General features: G+C 44.7%; 1 protein-coding gene across 5 annotated transcripts; it reads left to right on the forward strand.

Moving 5' to 3' along the window:
* The first annotated feature begins 19 nt into the window (after positions 1-19).
* On the forward strand, positions 20-17,028 carry SRSF11 (serine and arginine rich splicing factor 11). 5 transcript variants are annotated; one of them, XM_051625650.1, is made up of 13 exons: positions 20-86; positions 200-349; positions 4,209-4,342; positions 8,293-8,402; positions 10,229-10,321; positions 10,627-10,676; positions 11,001-11,128; positions 12,051-12,132; positions 13,262-13,393; positions 13,889-13,978; positions 14,589-14,684; positions 15,480-15,618; positions 15,711-17,028. In XM_051625650.1, exons 1-13 carry the CDS (start codon positions 43-45, stop codon positions 15,906-15,908), a joined length of 1,446 nt encoding a protein of 481 aa, XP_051481610.1. In that variant the 5' UTR covers positions 20-42; the 3' UTR covers positions 15,909-17,028. The 5 variants fall into 5 exon arrangements, with proteins under 5 accessions (XP_051481610.1, XP_051481611.1, XP_051481612.1 ...); XM_051625651.1 differs by having other exon boundaries at positions 15,714-17,028; XM_051625652.1 differs by lacking the exons at positions 20-86; positions 200-349 and adding an exon at positions 1,032-1,050.
* The last annotated feature ends 1,781 nt before the right edge of the window (positions 17,029-18,809 follow it).

Genomic DNA, 18,809 nt, shown 5'->3' on the forward strand with positions numbered 1-18,809 from the left:
GCGCGGCCCGGGCGGGCGAGGCGCGCTCCCGCGGCGAGGCGCATGCGCGGCGGAGCAGTGCGGGACAGCGCGGCCCGGGCAGGCTGGTGAGGCGGCGGGGCCGGGCGGGGCCGGGCGGGGGCTGCGGGGGGCTGCGGGGGGCCGGGGCGAGCGGCCCGGCCGGCCTCACGCTCTTCTCCCTCCCCTGGTGTGTCCGCAGCAGCGGAGCCGGCGGCAGCGCGATGGCCTCCAGCAGCGGCACCGACGTGATCCAGGTCACCAATGTCTCCCCCAGCGCCAGCTCCGAGCAGATGCGGACGCTCTTCGGGTTCCTCGGGAAGATCGAGGAGCTGCGCCTCTTCCCCCCCGAGTGAGCGAGCCGCGGCCTTCTCCCCCTGCCTCCTCCCGCCGCCCTCCCCTCCCCCCGGGCCCGCCTCCCGCCTCCATGGCGGCCTCGGGCCTCGGGCCTCGGGCCTCGGGCCTCGGGCCTCGGGCCTCGGGCCTCGGGCCTCGGGCCTCGGGCCTCGGGCCTCGGGCCTCGGGCCTCGGGCCTCGGGCCTCGGGCCTCGGGCCTCGGGCCTCGGGCCTCGGGCCTCGGGCCTCGGCGGATCCCCCGCCCAGCCCAGCCCAGCCCAGCCGCGGGCAGCGAGCCGCGCTGCCTGGCTCCGCACCCAGCTCCCCGAGAGCTTGCGTGCTCGTCACCCTTGTAGTTAACCGCGTGATTACGTTGCGGGGAAAAGACAGGAGCTCGCGGGTGCAGGCGGGATGCCTGCGGTGGAGGGCACGGCTGGTCCCCGGGCTGCCCAGCCCGCATCCCGCCGGGTCACCCCCGCAGCCCCCGGGGGATGGGTGGCCTTAAAAGCAAAACGCTGCTAGGAGCGTGCGTTTCCTGCAAAGAGCTCTGTGCCGAACGGGCAGGGAATCGCACAGAGGCGGTGCAACGTTCGTTACGTGTGTTGGGTGTCGATGTTGGGTTTAGTCGTGCCAGCTTGAGTAATAGTCCTGTAAGAACCTCGTGTTGATCTACCTTGATACCATGAACCTCCTGCTGATCTCTTGCACATGCATTATGTAAGTAAAAAGCTTCCCTTTTGCCAGGATGAACGTGGATGGCTGGTTTGTTGAGAAATCAAACAAGAATACAGTCGATTATTTTTAGTACCTAAGACTGTTTGGGGTTTCCTGTTTTTCTTTGGGGGGAGGAAGCTCTCGGAGAGCATTCTCTTTTCCATCATGGAGTTGTCAGTCCCTCCTAGCACAAACCCAGGAAAATTCACCCACCCTGCAAATTCAGAAACGGTATTTCTGGTGTTCTTGCAGTTTCTTGCTTTGGGTTGGGTTTTGTCAGTTTCGTGTTGGAAACTGAAGCATATAAGGGAAGGGAATGTCTCAGTAACTGGAATCGAGGGACAGTTCCAGACATGAGTTGCCTTGTGAGTAGCTGGGCTGTATTGAATGGCAGAACCATTCATGCCTGGCAGCCAGCAACGGAACCTGCCTTTAAACAGATGCAGCTACTTGATGTGCTGCTCTGTATTTTCCTATTTTGAGGGAAGGTTATTTTGTGTGAATTCCGTTCATGAAACTTTGTAGTTTTCAATACATATTAACTAACCTGTTAAAAGGTTACTAGGGTGGTATCAGGGTAAGTTTGTTTCCACGGCAGGGCTGGGCTCCTGCCTCTGGCTGCTGGTGTCTCCCTCCTTTGTTCCCGTCACCTCAGCTGGGTCATTTTGTTGGTGCAAGACCCCGGGAGCTGGTGGGCTGCCTTTAAAAGCAGGGAGAACAGGCAACAGGATGCAAATAATTCCAGTAACCCAGGTGCCAGATAGCTCACATTGGAGCACCAAAAATCACAGAAAATGTTTGGCTGAAACTTCTTTTGTATTTCAAAGCCTTAATTGGAAGAGAACGATAATGCCTCTTCATCTTGTGGGGATGCTTTGAAGATTTATTAGTATTTATGGAAAAGTTGTAGCTGTAGAAAAGCCACTGAAGAAATTAACAGGGAACAGGACAGACAGGGTAACTGAGTGGACCTGGTGCAGGAGGTGTAGGAAATACTGAAGAACTGTTGAGGTGAACATCATTGTTTATCCTCATTCAAGAGTCTTATGTCTTGGTGGAAAAGGAGCATTTTTGGAAACCATCTATAAAGGCCGTGGAGCAGGCACTGCTCTGGACTGGGGTTAATTTTTAACGTGCTATTTCAGGAGGTTTTGTGTCATTTCCTCTGTGTTGCTGCCTGTACAGAGCTGCCCGGGGCTCTGGTACCACGTGGGTTGGTTGTTTTGGGGAAGTTGGCTTTTCTTTGGGTTGGTTGTTTTAAACTCTTGTTTCTTCCCACCTATGAACATAGTAATGTTGAAGAACATCTCTTGCATGGACAATCTATTCCAATCTCCAGCCTGATTCTACAGCAGGAATAATGCCAGTACTAGTGTTTATATAAGAGGCAGAATTATCCCTTAAAAATCAGAGTTACTATTTCAAGATGCTGATTGCAATAGGAGGGAGCTTTGGTGCAGTGAGTAGTTGGAGGTTTTGATCCAAAGGTTGGATTTCCACCTGCTGTGTTCAGACCTGCTGCACTCCAGAGTAGGAATGTTCTTCAGAGACCAAGCCCAGGAGCTCCTCGTGTGTCTCGGCAGTTGTGGGCACGATGCCTGAGAGAGAATTGCTGCATTTTTTGGTCTCTGGTGAAATAGAATAGCTGCGGCCTTTTTTTGGTAACTGTTGGGAATGTTCTGTTCCTGATGAATCTTGCTCAGCCGCAGCTTGGTTGTTAAGAGTGACTGGAAGTACGTTTTTAAAAACCCAGCACACCAGTTTGTATGGAAAGCCAGGGCACGTGGGCCCAGTCAGCTGTGCCATGGAGCACACAGGGCTGCTCATGGATGCAGACAGGATCGATTCAGCTTCATGTTCCCACCTTATCACAGACGTTGTAAGAATGTTTGCAATGCTCTACTGCCTTTATGTAACACATTGATTATTATTTAGAACCTAGTATGCCATTCCAGTGTGCCATAACTCCTGGATTTACTTCACAGTTTTGCTGCTGTGATTTTATTAAGTGCTCTGTTAATGCTTCTTTGGTTTTAATGCAAGTGGGTCAAGAAATGGCACCACTTTGGCAAGCTGTTGTGTATTCATAGGTACAGAAGAGTTAAGAGTTTCAGTATTTCCAGCTCCGTTTCATTTATTGCTACAGTGTTACTTTCCAATTTATTAAATTGCACAGTGTTAGATAAAGTAGATGCTTCTAATGTTAATGTTTTAAAAGCTGCAATATGATGGCTCCAATGTAGTTTTTAACATCAGGTTTAAATTTCAAGTACGATAAAGTAGATGTTTAGGGCAATTTTTGAGTTTGTGTAACATGGACCAGCAAAAATAGACCTTGGATGTCTGCCTTGTTGGTGTTCAAGTCCTTCTCCTTTCTCCTGAACTCTGACAACTCTGCACTTGGAGTGCTTAGAGACTCAAGCAACGTTCTTCAGCCCAGATAAAACTGTTTTGGCAGTGGGATGCATTTTGAAGAGCTGGTCTTGTAACTGGGAATCTAGTTAGTAAGGGTAGATCTTTGTCATGAAGAACTTGGGAATATTTTTCAGAGCTGCCTGTTCAGGCTGGTTTGTTCCTCTGGTACTTGCAGGCAGAACTGTTCAGTTCTGAGGTGTTTTGTGCAGCTCTGCTGACTGAGGCTCTCTGTGAGCTGTGGAGGTTTGGGACAGACCTGTCACATGACGATCATCTTTTAATCACTACCCTTTCTGTTTCATAATTTACCTTAATAAGTAATTTGAGGCCCAAAGCAGAGAGTATAAAATGTCTTGACTTTTGTGGCTTCTGCATCATACGTCGTAGGTCACTTTTTTCTGGAGCAAAGTTTTTCTTTGTCTCCTTCCCTTCTCGCAGGTCATGAAAACTGATTGGTGTTGAGGTGTTAGGTCACAGATGCATTGTGCATAACAGAGTTAATGCCCAGTCACAAACGAGGCAGTAAAACTCTTCCTGCACTTGTACAGTCACTTGTCTTTATTCGGTGTCATTTCCAACCTGTGGTCACACAAAATGCTGTTTGATACAAAACCTGAAACTGTGTCCTTGTGGGGCCCCCTGTGACTCCCTGGCTTGGTGAAAGTGGGGAGACAACGGGAGTTAGAAGCTTCATACTGCCAGGCTTGCCCCCAGCTAAGCAAGGTTTTTCTTTCTTTCTTTTCCAGTGATTCTCCTTTGCCTGTTTCATCGCGTGTCTGTTTTGTAAAGTTCCACGATCCCGACTCGGCAGTTGTGGCCCAGCATCTGACAAACACTGTGTTCGTTGACAGAGCCCTGATAGTCGTACCCTATGCAGAAGGTTTGTGACTTGTTTAATGGCCTATGAAGCCACCATACCATGGCATTTCATTTCAGTATAGTTCTCAAAAAGTGAGGGTTAGTCAAATGTCAAACATGTAAGAGATTCACATTTTTAAACCCTTGGTATATTGCCATTGGCCCATGGATTAAATAATAATTGTTTTTAATCTAGTGCCACTGAATTCAAGTGGAAAGTTTACCTCTTCCTGGTTTTGTGTGTCTTTAAGTTTAGATTATTAACATTTTAGGCAGAATTATTTGCAAATTTTGCTATTTGTCTGTCTCAATGAGACATTTGCCTAAACAGAGGTAAGCCAGCAGGTCAACATCCTAAGGATATTTTGCCTTAATAACTGTTTGCCACTTCCATGTAGGCATAAATCTCTTCATGAGAATGGCTTCTCCCTCCCTGGGGGAGCAGATGAATGTCTCTTTAAGAGCTGCTGCTGCTGTGTTTAGTTGGGAGCTCCCCTGAAAGGCACTCGCTCTCGCTGAGAAGTCCAGTATACCAAGGGTTTGAATAATTATGATTTAATTTGAAAGTGAGATCTTCCAAGAGGTGCCAAATGGGCACTGGTACTAGTATTTTATTCCAAGTTTTCTTGTTCATCCTTTGATATATTTTATAGAATTTCACTAAATAATAAACTCTTCTCTCTGTTATTTGTGTGTGTGATTTTTGTAGTGGAGAAGGCAAATGCAAAGCCCTTCCAGATGACTGAAAAACAGTGGGTCCTCTGCAGCTACAGGGGATTCTAGACATTAACTAAAGGCCAGCAAGCACTCAAGTCCCCAAGTGTTTTCCTGGTGTAACCACTTGTTAACTACATTTTCTCTTCTTTTTATTTTTACATTTTAGGGTGTTACAGTAATTTGAAAGGCAATGAGCAGGGTTTTTGGAACTTACCTTAAAAACAAAGTGCTGAGAAGACACCTCTTCTTACAGAAGTCTTATTAAAACTCTTCTAGACTTGCTTTAGAAGTAATTTATTTCCATTGTACTGTTTCTTGATTTGCTTCTGAAATAATGGGTTTTCCCAGGTAGCTTGAATTAAATGCAATCTCTGCAGATTAAGTCATACTACAGTAATAAATGTGATAGATGGCCTGGATCAGGCCTGTAACTGAGACACTGCAATGCTGTAGGCTGTCTTTGGAGGCCTGGGGAGCTGTCTTTGTGTTCCTTAAACTTAAGAGATATGAAAACTTAATTTCTGGAGTGTAGGAATCTGCAGCGTGACCTCTGGTTGAGATGTGCTGCTTTTTGAGGGGGCAGAACACATTCTGAAATTGCCACTGAGCTACTGCTTCTGCTTTTGCTAGTTTAGATACAATAGCACAGTTGAAAGGCATCTTGTCCTCATCTTTGTATTAAAGCTGGATACAGCAGCAGTCTGAGTTAGCTCTGAAATACTCACCAAGGCCCATGGTAAAAAATGTTGGTGTTTAACTTCTCCAGTAAGGATAAAACGTTTTTCTCTTTGTCAGTCTGACTTTTGTCCATGGTGCTTGATGGTGGATAAATCTGGCACACAGAGAAATCTGCCCAGTAGCTTTGGTTCAGATTCTGTAAAAGAAAGTAAAATTAAATCAAGTAGAATATTTTAATGGGCTCGTTTAAATCAAGGAGTTCCTCCTGGGCCGTTTCTGGTGCTGTTCTAGTTCAGCATGTTGATGGGTTTGGCACAACAACCGGGCGTATCCCAGGAGATATGTTCAGCCCATAAGGTGATGCCCCTGGTCTGGGATCATATGCCTTGGTCTCTGTCCTGGAGAACCCTTTTCCCTGCAAACACATCCTGCCAGGGTCCCAATTCAACAAGCTGTTCAAGCAGCAAGATTCTTAAAAAGATCATGAAACTGCTCATGTGCTTAATGCCAGGCATGTGCTTAACTACTGTGCTGAACGGGGCCTTGTACCCTTGGTTTTCTGTTGTGATAATTGTGTGAATATTGCCTGTCACTAAAGTGAATGTTTGTTGTCTGTTTAGTGCAATAATTGCCCCTATATCGCAAGTGCACTCCAGGTTTAGCATAACAGACACTTTGGTGTTGGCTGTTGCTTTGTGTTGTAGAACTATACACAAAGGCTACGGTAAGGTTTAGTATTTGTAATTTTCTCTCTGATATTCCTAGATTTGGAAGGAACTCTTTAAGATTAAAAGGTGGCTGGGGGGGGTATCTAGGTTCTTTGGTTAATGTTTGTTTCTTTTGTCTGTTTCTTTTTCTTTCATTTCTACACATTCATGCAGTATTTCATGGTTCTAACAAAGCAGCAGTAAAAAAAACTCTTGAAGCATGAAAATTAACTGGTGAGGGGCCTCATTGCTTTTTTTAAAATTGTAGTTTATTTATTTCTAAATATTTTTTTAAAACAATTAGAGGATCAGATGCATGAATTTTTTTTTTAATGGATGCAGATCTTCTATGAGGTGTCTCAAGATAAGTCTGAGGATTTGTATTTAGATGCCAGAAATGTTGTAGTTGCACTAATTTGAAATGTTTAGATTTAATTTATAAATATCCTCTGAGACATAATTTTGCATGCAAAATTACCCCATAATCTCTCTGTAGGTTTGTTAATATATTTATGCATTAATGCCCTTTATCTAAATGACCTTTTTCCCCCCCTCTCCCTCCATAACTTTTGGTATCTAAATTGATGACAGCTCAATGACACAAGCAAGCTATCAGTGCTGTGTATTATACATTTGTTTATATTATCGGCACTTCTCAGTATAGGTGGAAGGAACCATTACCTTTATTTAACAGTGGTTTTTCTTTTTTGTTGTTGTGTTTTACAGTTCTTTTCCCTGGTTCAGCCTGAACTATATACCAGGCCCTGCTGAAAATACCACCCAACAGTTTTCTTCTGCAGCTTATCCAGTTTCTCTTAAGTGCCCTGTACATATTGTATGTTTTATGATGAGATGCAGTTTCTTAATGTGTATTACAGAAACACTACTGGTATTTGCAACTATATAGTAAAATTGTTTTATTGAACTCTCATTTTGGGGGCTTGGGCACATTAACAAATTAATCCATCTGTATAGGGCTTTTGCTGTTGGATAGAATAAAAAATACCTACATAATTGCTTGTTTCATGGTAGGACCCTTACAATTCTATGTGCAGAGCAGGCAGTAAAATAAGACACTTGTCTTAGTTGGCTGCAAGATTTTGGGCCAGAAGTTTCTTCTGAAATGTAGCAGCATTCTTGGTACAATAAGCATGGCACATATTGGAACAAATGCATTTTACTGCACAGGTAAGGAATGTGCCACACTGTATGTCTGCACCAGCCACCCCAGGCACACACAGCCAGCATTGGGAGAGCTGCAGAGACTCTCATTTGTCAAGTCAGCAAAAGCCCTACGCTTGATTCAACCAAAAATAGTTCCATACCTTCTCTTTTAAGTTTTGCAAAATTTATATGGTAGGTGTAAAAGAAAACATAGTGAACTGTACCATATTATTAACCCCTAAATCAAACTTTTTTTGTCTTGTGTATCTTGATTTTTCTGTGTGCTTTATAGTGAAGCAGCCGACACGAGTCGTTGTTCATAAAACAGCTTTTGAAAGTTGAGAGCACACCCCTGGAGAACCGACTGTGCTTGCTTACGTTTGGTTCATGACTTAAAAATCGAGTACAGGTGATGAAATCTTGGCAGTGTTAACAAAAAAAGTAGTGTGTATTGTGCTATTTTTTTGCTCTAGAAACTTAACCATTTGTAGAGAAAAAGGAACAGTCAAATTTTCACACATTGAAGTTTCATTCTGACAAAAAAGTTAATGATAAATATTAATAGACATCAAGCTTTGTATTTTAGCCAACATAAGTACTTTCAACAAACTCAGGTGGTGTATCAGGGAGACATTTTCTGGGTGTATTTGTGTATTTTCTGCCTTTGAAACAGAATGCATTCTAATGCGAGGCTATTTCTCTGCAGGAGTTATTCCTGATGAAACTAAGGCTTTGTCTCTCTTGGCACCAGCTAATGCTGTGGCAGGTCTGCTGCCTGGAGGTGGACTCCTGCCCACTCCCAACCCACTTTCTCAGGTAGGCTTGCTTTCCTGCTAGGCTGAAGCCAAGGGAAACTATTAGATTAATTCTGTTAGATTGTAACTTACTTGCTGTTGTTTTTTTCCAGGAGAAATAAACTGATGTGCTAATGCTGACTCCTAGAATGTTCTAGTTTAGATACCTTGACGGGTTGTTGGAGCTGTCTGAAAGAGTTGTGGCAAAACAATGATGAGCTGCTAGATGGGACACCTTATTTCCCTAATATGATATTTCTGGAATCTTAGGGGCCCTGTGATCATCTCTCTCTCCCCCCTTTTATCCCCTGTATGCCCACTGACAGATTTGGCAAGCAGGAGAGAGCTGCTAGATTCTTAATTCCTGAAGCTGAAGGAGTTGTCATGCTGTGGAGACACCTCCTGGTAATACTCCAGCTGAGGGGAAAAAGTTGTAGCCTGTGTTTTGTTACCAAAACACACCAGAACCGGTCTGGAAGATGAACAGTAAGACCAATACATTGTGCAAAAGGTTTTGGTCTAAGCACATATCTTGTTAGAGAATAGAGAGTCAAATTACAAGAGGCAATTTAATTGAAGCTTCATTAATTCTGTAGTTCTCAAATCTACTTCAGCTTGTGCTTATGGAGTTTCTGTTAAGATTTCTGATTGCCTGAAAGATGGACTTGCCAGTGAGTTGTTCAGAAAGTCCTTTTAAGCATACAAAGAGGGAAAAGTCTGAAGTTTAACTTTAAAACTCAAGGAAAGGGATGGGAGAAACAAATAAATACTGTGTTGAAGATTTCTTCTTTCACCAGGAACTGTTTGTCTCGGTTTCAGCTGTGCCACTCTGAATCCCAGCCTGCTCCCAGCCCACTCCATGGGAAAACCTATTTAGCACCTCCACTTTGTGGAAAACTTTGGATTGCTACTGAGAGTTGGGCATTAACTTGGTGAACATGAATTGGAGCTGTAGTTTATACTCTCGGAATCAGTCTGGGATTAGTGAGGTTTTTCTTCTGAGGCTGCGGGGAGAAGCCTGTGCAGTTTCAGGAGATCAGCTAGTGCAGAACTCCCTGGCAGAAAGCAGAAGGTTCTGCTCCCTTGCTCTTGGCTACGTGCTCCTGCTGCTGCTCCTGTGCTGGCTTTGGAGCTCATCAGATCCTTTGGTGGATTATTGTGTTAGCAGGGAGCACAAAATAAGTCCTGAGATGGCTCAGTGGGTTTGGACTGGTTGACAAATGAGTCTCAAGTGCCAGAGGGAAAGGAGGGCAAGGCCTCCCAGCACCAGCGTTGGATTCCCATCCCATCATGTGCTTGCAGCACAGTGTGTGTTTTGTTTCACTGGACATTTTGATCAACTCACTTTAAATGGGCAAAAAATGAGGTTCTTTAACGAGGCTTCTAGGTGAATTTAAAGAATTTAGACCTATGTTGTCATGCTTCTTATTCTTCTAGTGGCTTTTTTACCCATTTGTCAGATTTAACCAAAATTGAGAAATCTGTAGAGATGTAGCCATATTATTTTGTCTTTTAACATGAAACATGTTAATTTAAATTCTGAATTGATGTAGATAGGTGCTAGTTGGCTTAGAAACTTAACAATGGATTTTTTTTTAACACTGGAGAAGAGTGTCATTCTAGACTATTTCTTGAATGTATTGGAAAACTTTTTTCCCTACCCGCTGGGAAGCAGAGGAAACTAATTTCATTTTAGAATTCTGAAAGAAGAATCTTTCCTATACCAAGTTTTGGAATATCTGAATGAGGAGACCTGAAATACTCTTGCTGACCTTAGTGTAAGTTCCTGTAGCTTGAAGTATTTTATCAGCTGAATGTGGCCTTGGCTAATTGGTGTCTTCCTTACAGATTGGTGCTGTTCCTTTAGCTGCTTTAGGAGCTCCTGCTCTTGATCCTGCCCTAGCTGCTCTTGGGCTTCCTGGAGCAAACTTAAACTCTCAGGTATGTCACACACTAACATTTTCCTTTTTGTCCCTAGCACATAGGCAGCTTCACTAACATACGTGGTGCTTTTGATGCTCACCAGTATATTAAATGTGATGTTCTCACCATCACCACCATCCACAAGTTTTGAAACAGAACAAGGTGTCTTTCCCTCTCTACTTTGTTTGGAGTCTGGTTTAGTTTTTAAATCTGTAGAGACTTCTAGTTTTAGCCCCTGCTGAGGGTGCATTTGAGATAGATCATCTCTCCAGCACACACAGCTTCCAGCATGGTGGTAACTCCTCTTTCTTTTTCCCTCACAGTCTCTCGCAGCAGATCAGCTCCTAAAACTGATGAGCACAGTGGATCCAAAGTAAGCAGCAGTGTTTACAAATCCTTGTATTGCAGCACACTTGATATTGGGAATGTCTGTTGTCATCCAGTCTTTGTCCTGATGGATCTAATTAAAGTCAAACAGTGTCTAAGGGATCTGGTGCAGACTCTGTTCTGTGTCAATGTACGTTAGAGCTGTCAGAAGATATAAAAAAAACAACACATCTTAGTACTTGGGAGGAAAATGTTTGCTGATTTGTGTTTCAGTGTTCAGAAAAAGGCTCATTTTGTTCTGTTGGGGACAGCAAGCAGGGATGATTATAGCACTTGATACGAGTTTCTAAGCTGCTTTTTTCTTTGGCAGGTTGAACCATGTAGCTGCAGGTCTTGTTTCACCAAGTCTGAAATCAGATACCTCCAGTAAAGAAATAGAAGAAGCTATGAAAAGAGTACGAGAAGCACAGTCCTTAATTTCTGCTGCTATAGAGCCAGGTAATGGTGAATCCTAGAATTCCTCATCCAGTTCCAGGTGGCCTTTTGATGTAGCATAATTCTAAAAGCTTTTGGTCTGCAAGATACTGGCTTACAGCTTTCATCTTCTGTAGTGACTTCACTTACAGTTGGCAGGTTTTTAATGGTCAGTGCTGCATGTGCCCTGCAGAATGGTGCAGGGAATTGATCAGCTGGTGCTTTTCCCTGGATTCACTTGATTTGAGAAGGGAAAGTGCTTGAGCTTCCCCTACTTGAGCTTGCATTGGGAAACCACAGGTGACTTAACCCCTTGGCATCCTGGTGGTGTTTGTTCCTGGGGATTATTTACTTTCTTGTAATGCCTGATCAGTGAAAGTGTAAGTAATCATTCTGTAGCTTATTTCAGTGATTTTCTTTTGGAATAAGGTGCAGCAATTCATCCACAAATCTTTGATCTGACAGATTTTATAAGTAACTTAGAACACTAAAAATACAGTTTTGCAGTCTCCTGATCATGTTCAGGGCAGAACAGAGCCCCTGTTCTTTTGCTCAACCAGAAAAACACGTTGATTGTTTTGCTTGAGGCTTATTTGTGGGAATTTCAAATATTTTGAGAGATTCTTTAGCCCTCCCCAAAAGAGCAGGTTCTGAGGTTTTAACAAGACTCTCTTGCCCTGCAACTGACTTAAGTTTTTTCTGAGTTCTAACTTCTTCAGTTCTGTTTGTAACTTTGTTGTTGTATGTCACATACGTGTCTCTGTCATGTCTTCACTCTTCTTAAAAGATGAAGGTGAGGCTTCATTTCAAATGTCAAAATATTCCCTGAGTTTCCTTTATCATACTTCTATCTGTAGTGTGAAGTCCAACTTCCTTTCCTTTATAAAATCTTTTTGAGAGCTACAAGAACATGGTTTTTTTACTGTGTTTTTCCCTTTTAACCCAGACAAAAAAGATGAAAAACGAAGGCATTCAAGGTCAAGATCACGCTCGAGGAGGAGGAGGACACCTTCTTCATCTAGACACAGGTAGGTGGCTTTTTTGCTTTTAAAAAAATCCCACATAGCTGAAAGAATTCCTGCAAAAATACTTCTTGGAAGTGACTCTTCACCGATGGAGGCTGACAGGAGGAGAGTGCAAATGAAGGTTGGGCTGCAGTGTGAGATGGAGGCCCACCTCTGTGTTTGTAGAAATTGGGGGAGAGGTGATAGCAAAAACTACCTCAGAAATACCTGAAACTGCTGCAGAAATAACTTCAGGAGCTGTAAGAACAGGACACTGACTGAGGTGGCTTCCTTCCCTAGCAGTGCTTTTGTCTGGTACAGGAAACAAGGGACTGAATTTGTAGCAGATGAGAAACACCTCAGCACAAGGTTTGGCTTTACACACCCCTGACTGCTGTGAGCTCTTGGAAGCCATCCTAGGCTGTCCTTGAACAACACTTGCTTACAGCTCTGCTCTTGCCTCAGTCTCTTTCCAGTGTGCTCCTGTGGTGGTTATGATTTATCTTAAAACCCAGTACTGGGAGACTTCCCTGATGTGCCACGAATGTTTCCCAGTTGGGCTGTTTGTTTCTAGTATGTGCAGCAAAAACAGCTTAGTAGAAGTAGCTGGGAGAAAAGTTGTTCCAGAATTCTCTAGGTGATTATTTTAATGGAGACCAGGTCTGTGTGGGTGTCCTGCCCAGCAATCTTCATGCTGTCCTACCCACCAGAAGTGCTTCTGGCTGGTTGGTGCTGTTGCTTTGTCAGCCTCAACTACGCAGCGGGTGCCCCTGCTCTTCGTTTTAACCATGGCCTTCCCATTGGTGCTGCTTTGCTCTTTGCACCCTCAACAGTTGGCTTCTGTTTGGCTTAGTGTTCTGAACATTCCTGCACACAAACTTGACCAGTTTTTCTCTACAGAGGGACACATGTTCTCTCAGAAGGAGAAGAGAGAGAGCTGATGGGGGCAGCACTGTTCTGACATTCAGTGCTTGTGCCCTTCCTTTTCCCATCTCCTTGTTGGACTCAGTGTGACTCCTTGGCTGCTTTTTAAATTCCTGTCTTGGTTTTCCATGTCCTTGTGCATGACAATAATTTCACACTGAGTGCATGGGTTCTGAACAGCCTGTCACAGTCCATGTGTTTCTTCCCCTGTGTGCTGTGTCCCTGGTAGACGGTCCAGAAGCAGGTCAAGGAGAAGGTCCCATTCCAAATCGAGAAGCAGGAGGCGATCGAAAAGTCCAAGGCGAAGAAGATCTCATTCCAGAGAGAGAAGCAGAAGGTCTAGGAGCACATCCAAAACCAGGTAATTGCTTCAATAAAGTTATTCTATTTGCTGGAAATGATGAGATGTAGGAGCTTAATTTAAAAACAAACTAACAAATGGAACTAAACAGAAAACCTAGGGCAGAAGGAACTAGTGGCTCTTGTTAAAGTCGCAGTCTCCTGTACCATCTCACAGAATTCTGTATCCGGCTTTGCCCAGGGGGCAGCAGAGGCAGCAGGCATGAGCTGACTCACCCAGTCACTGCCTTTGGGAAGCAGGAAATGGGAGCACCTGGACTTGCAGGTTTTGTGTTGTTCATACACAGGAGCTATAAAGAGCTGGGTTTTTTTTTGCTGTAGATGATTTCTATTGTTTCCATCAAATTAAGGTGACTGGCCCCAGAAATACTAGGCACCATGTGCCATCCAGTGTAGCCATCATGTCCTCATTCATTTTCCTGTGTAGCTAAAGCAGTGGATCCTACTTGAATAGTTTGAAAATTACTTAAACTTTAAATCTGTGTTTTACTAAAAGGGATAAAAAGAAGGAAGAGAAAGAAAAGAAACGTTCTAAAACTCCCCCCAAAAGCTACAGCACAACCAGACGATCAAGAAGCACAAGCAGGTACAGTAAAAGGAGTGTTTTCCATGGGCTCTGTTTCCAGCAGGGTGTATCCACTTCAGTAGAAAGAACATTCTTGCATGCAACAGGATGATGGTTCTGTGGTGGATACACTGGGTGTATGCACAAGTGCATGTGTGCTCCCTCTGCCTCTGTCTAGAAGATGATTTATTTTTCCCTGATAGTGTCATTTTCTGGGTGTTGTTTGAGCTTTGAATGGTCTCTCCTTGCTCTGTATCAAAGGGAGGATGATGTTTTGAGGTCATTGAGAAACCCTTTCCTGATCTATGGGTTTAAAAAAACTTCCAGAACTAACTTGCAGTCATGACAAGAACAAACTGGTTTGTTTCTGTTGGCGAAAGGGTTGGTGTCCCTGATGGAGGCTAAGCTGGGCATTTGTTCGTGGAGGTGGGGGTGGAACAGAACTTGCTCCACTGCTCAGCAGCTGTGTGGGCTTTGCTAGTAGACAAGATCCACTTGAAGTTATACATAGGTACTACCTTGGGAGCAGTGCTGGGTTTGGAGCTGGAGGTGTATTTGTAGCTTTAAAAAAAAAAACCAACCCAAAAGAAAGAAAGAAAAAACCCAAGGCTTTGCTCTCTCTTTCCTGCAGAGAAAGACGACGCAGGAGAAGCAGGAGTGGGTCCCGGTCACCCAAGAAGCCCAGGTCTCCTAAAAGGAAAATGTCCCGGTCCCCATCTCCACGGAGGTCAGTGGGGCTCTTGGCTGAGGAAGAAAAGGTGTCTGGGTGGAGGGTTCCTGGGTGTGAATCATAGCAGAGATCGTGGAGGGGTTGGGGTGCAGGGAGGGGTGTGGCTTGTCCCTTACACCTTGCCCATAGGCTGACTTCTTGAGAGAGAGAGTAGATCTCTGCTGCCTGCTACGTTTTATCAGCATCTATTGGTTTCAAGCATAGAGCTTCTCCCTTAGTGCCCAGAACTCCCAGCGTGTGGTATTCCAGGGGTGAAGGGCAGAGATACCTGAGTTCCCAGTCCATCTGGCTCTGTACAGTTGGAGTCAACTGACTTTTGCGTGGGCCTGGGCATTTTGTGATCCTCTCCGCCTAAACGTGGAACATGGGGTGCTCCTTCATGAAATGCTGCAGCATTCCTGCTCTTAACATGGCCTTCACCTTCTGGTGGTTGTGTTTGGTCCAGAGCTGAGGAATGGGAATGTTGGGTTATTTACTGAAAGCAAATACTGTCTGTTCTTCACTTTGAGGGTGGGGAGAGCCTGGCCCAGGCTGCCCAGAGAAGCTGTGGCTGCCCCATCCCTGGCAGTGTTGAAGGGCAGGTTGGATGAGGCTTGGAGCAACCTGGGCTGGTGGGACTGGATGATCTCTAAGGTCCCTTCCAACCCAGACTTAGTTGCACGCTGCTGTTTCTCCTTTAGATTTGTGGCGACCTAGAATCCGTAATGGGCAAAGGTCTGGGCACGGTCTGTGTCCTGGTTACAGGATGGTGTGATGGTGGCTTTAATTCTTCTACACGCTTCATCATTGCAGACATAAAAAGGAGAAGAAGAAGGATAAAGACAAGGAGAGAAGCAGAGATGAGAGGGAGCGGTCAACAAGCAAGAAGAAGAAGAGCAAAGACAAGGAGAAGGATCGGGAGCGGAAATCGGAGAGCGATAAGGATGTGAAAGTATGTGTAAAAACCCCCCCGCGGCCTGGGCGCCCTCAGCCCGCAGGGCCTGGCAAGGCAAGTTTTACTGGTGTTTTTCTATCTCGGCAAAGCAGGTCACAAGGGATTATGACGAAGAAGAACAAGGATACGACAGCGAGAAGGAGAAGAAGGAAGAGAAGAAAACAGCAGATTCTTCCTCCCCTAAAGTGAAGGAGTCCGGGGCTGAGAAGGGAGGCGGAGATTCGGCAAGGGAATCCAAGGTGAACGGGGATGACCACCACGAGGAGGACATGGACATGAGTGACTGAGCTCGGCCTTTGCAGTGAACACGGCTGCAGACACGCATCAGTGTCATTCCTGTGTGATTCTTTTATGCTGTACTTGTTAATCCTAAATCTAGATGTATACAGCTCTGAGCTATACCTGGTTTGTAAATCTCCTGATACTAACTCGCTTTCTAGAAAGGTAACCATCCTGTTCTGGCCCACAGGGATTGCTAGCCCAGCAACTCTGACTAACTTGGTGATGCTTCAAGCAAAAGTAAAAAGCTGCATGCATCTACAGCAGGCATGGACTGTTTGTTGTATGATCTCCTGTAGTCAATCAGCTCACTTATGATAGTGTTTCTAGAGTTTGATTCATTGCAGTACTAGAGCAGTATAGGAATGCACTGACTGCATGTTGGTCGTGGCAGAAACATCCCACATGTCCTACACCCTCCCAGATGTGGTGGAGCTACTTAAGGGTCTTAAGTGTGACTACACAAAAAAAAAAAAAAAGTACATCTGAAAATAAGCATTCTGATAGAGATAGTTTTTCCATTTCTGTTTGTTTGGTTTTTTTAAAGCCATGCGGCTGGGGTTGGTTTGGTTTGTTTTTCCTGGTGGTTTTTGTTTGGCTTCAACAAAGTTAAAATGCACTGACCTTTTTGAGGGCTTTTTTTAATGTCAGTTCCAGTCCATCTCAGGGGAGGTGTGAGGGTTTGTAACTTTTCCTCTTGAGCCTCGGGGAGTGAAAATTTCTGCTTGATCAGTGCCCAGTGATTAAAGGTTGGTTTGCGCACTTCTCATAACCCAGGTCGTTTTATTTGTTGATGAGCAAAACACATGACAAAAGGGTAGTGCATTTTAAAATTGGCCATGGTATGCTTTTAAAAGCAGGTCTACTTGATAATGTACTTTTTACTTGATCTCAAGTTGTACAAACTGATGAATTTGTGTTTACTGTCACTGCAGTAGTACCCTTATGCACAGTGATTCCATGTTATATGCAGAGTAGTTAGGCAAGCTGTTTTCTTAGTTCCAGAAGTTCAAGAGCTTTTACTTTTGTGCAGGTAAGAAGACAAAAGTAGGCTACAGTCTGTGCCATGTTGATGTACAGTTTCTGAAATTGTTTTACACAACTTTGATAATAAAACCCTTAAACTTATACTCATGTTCCTATAAAACTCTGCTGGCATTTATTTACACCACTGAATGTATGAAACCTTACCTCAGTCACTGAGAGGGGATGTTTTACTGTTTTCAAAAGGCCACAACAACTCTTGTCTCTTTATGAGCTGGGGGTGCAGTGATGAAGCTGGCAGGCTGCCACCTCAGCCTGAGCTAACTGGGTTAACACTAAAGAAGTTATTTTACTTTGGGGGAGGGGGTGAAGGGAAGGGGCTTAAAGGGGGATCTAGAGGTACTGAGGGACAAGGACTTTTAAAAAGAAATGCGTATTTGTAAAACTCTTTTGTATTTTCATGGAAACACGAGCATTCACCTCTTCAGGATGGTAACAGGAGACTGGCAGGAGCAGGAAGCAGTGTTTTGTGTGTACAAAGTAGCTGTTCCATGTCAACTGAAACATCCTGGTGAAATTAGGAAGTCTTGGAATGAAATTTTAAGTGGTGCTTGAACTTCTTGAATCTGACAAGTCAAACCTCCTGCCTTCTAAACTGTCCTTTTGCCCCAGGCAAAGTGGAACTTGCCAGTGAGGTGTGCAGTGTCACTTTTAGAATTTGTAGAAATGTACATTTTTACCAACTGTTACGAGTATTTTGTCAATACAGAGAGGTCTGTGTCATGCAGCCAGTGCTGGGCTTTTCTTTCTAGTGGAGAGAGATAGTTCTTGTAACCTAGACACAGACAAGGTGCACAGTGTCCTCGTAGATGTGCCTTTTGTTGTCATCAAGATATTTATATGTGAAGTACAAGAACTTATTTATAGTAATAAAGTCAACCTCTTTGATCCTTAGCCCTTGTTGTTGTGAAAGTCATTCATGTGCTGCAACAAAGGACCAAGTCAGGGAATTGAGCGCCAGAGGGTTAAGTCCAGGGCTACATGTAATTACATTACACTGTTTGTAGTTGATTTTACTAACACACCAACCTGTGGTATGTATGAACTGTGTTCCTGCAGCTGCCCAAGCCCAAGTACAGACTGGAGAAACAAGAGTGTGGCTTCAGACCCCCTGCTAATGATACACAGGTAACTAATTTTGGTTGGTTGCTGTCAGGGTGAACACTCACCTTGGCTGAGCTGCTGGCTCCAGGGCATGGCCTGTGCCCCCTTCCTGTGCACCCCTCCAGCATCCTGCCCTCCCTGGGCCATGTTCCAGAGCTTCCTCTCCCAGGCACCTGTGTTAGAGCGCCCAGCCACAACAGCACCTTCATTTTAGCAACTGAAGTTGGTTTGCTAATTACCACAGAGCAAGGCTCACCTCCTGAGGCCTGTAGCTCCACACTGCCTGGCTGATGGTCACTCCTGAGCCTGCAGCAGCTGCTCCTGCTCTGGTGTCCCTGCTGGGACCTGGATCTGATGGGGACAACTTCCTGGTTTTCCACTTCAACTTGTGGCGAGGGTTGTTGGGGCACAGACAAAAGATGCACTGAAACACGATGAGTAACTTGCTAATTGTGCCAGGAAGGGCGAGGGGGAGCAAGGGGGCAGAAGGACCTTGCTCCTCTCCCAGAGCAGCCAGGGAGAGGCAACTAGTTATAGACCAAAGGTGAAGCTGGGGAATGGCAGCTGGGAAGCACAGGCAAGTGATGCTCTGCTGGAGGCTGCAGTTACAGCCCAGGAGCTATCAACCGTTGCAACAGCTATTGGGAATCCACCAGAGTTCTTACCCTAAAAGTCAGTTTCATCAGTAAGTTTTCTTCAGAGTTCTAACCCAAAACATGTCAGTATCCAAGGGGATTTGGAGTTGCTGCTCCCAGATTGCA

Source organism: Apus apus, chromosome 7, assembly GCF_020740795.1.
Source record: "Apus apus isolate bApuApu2 chromosome 7, bApuApu2.pri.cur, whole genome shotgun sequence".
NCBI classification, from domain to species: Eukaryota; Metazoa; Chordata; class Aves; order Apodiformes; family Apodidae; genus Apus; species Apus apus.

Coding starts and splice junctions, on each gene's coding strand:
- SRSF11 (XM_051625650.1), top strand. CDS start 43: ATGCGCGGCGGAGCAGTGCGGGACAGCGCGGCCCGGGCAGGCTG. Junction 4,343..8,292: donor AGTCGTACCCTATGCAGAAG/GTTTGTGACTTG, acceptor ATTTCTCTGCAG/GAGTTATTCCTGATGAAACT. Junction 11,129..12,050: donor TTCTGCTGCTATAGAGCCAG/GTAATGGTGAAT, acceptor CTTTTAACCCAG/ACAAAAAAGATGAAAAACGA.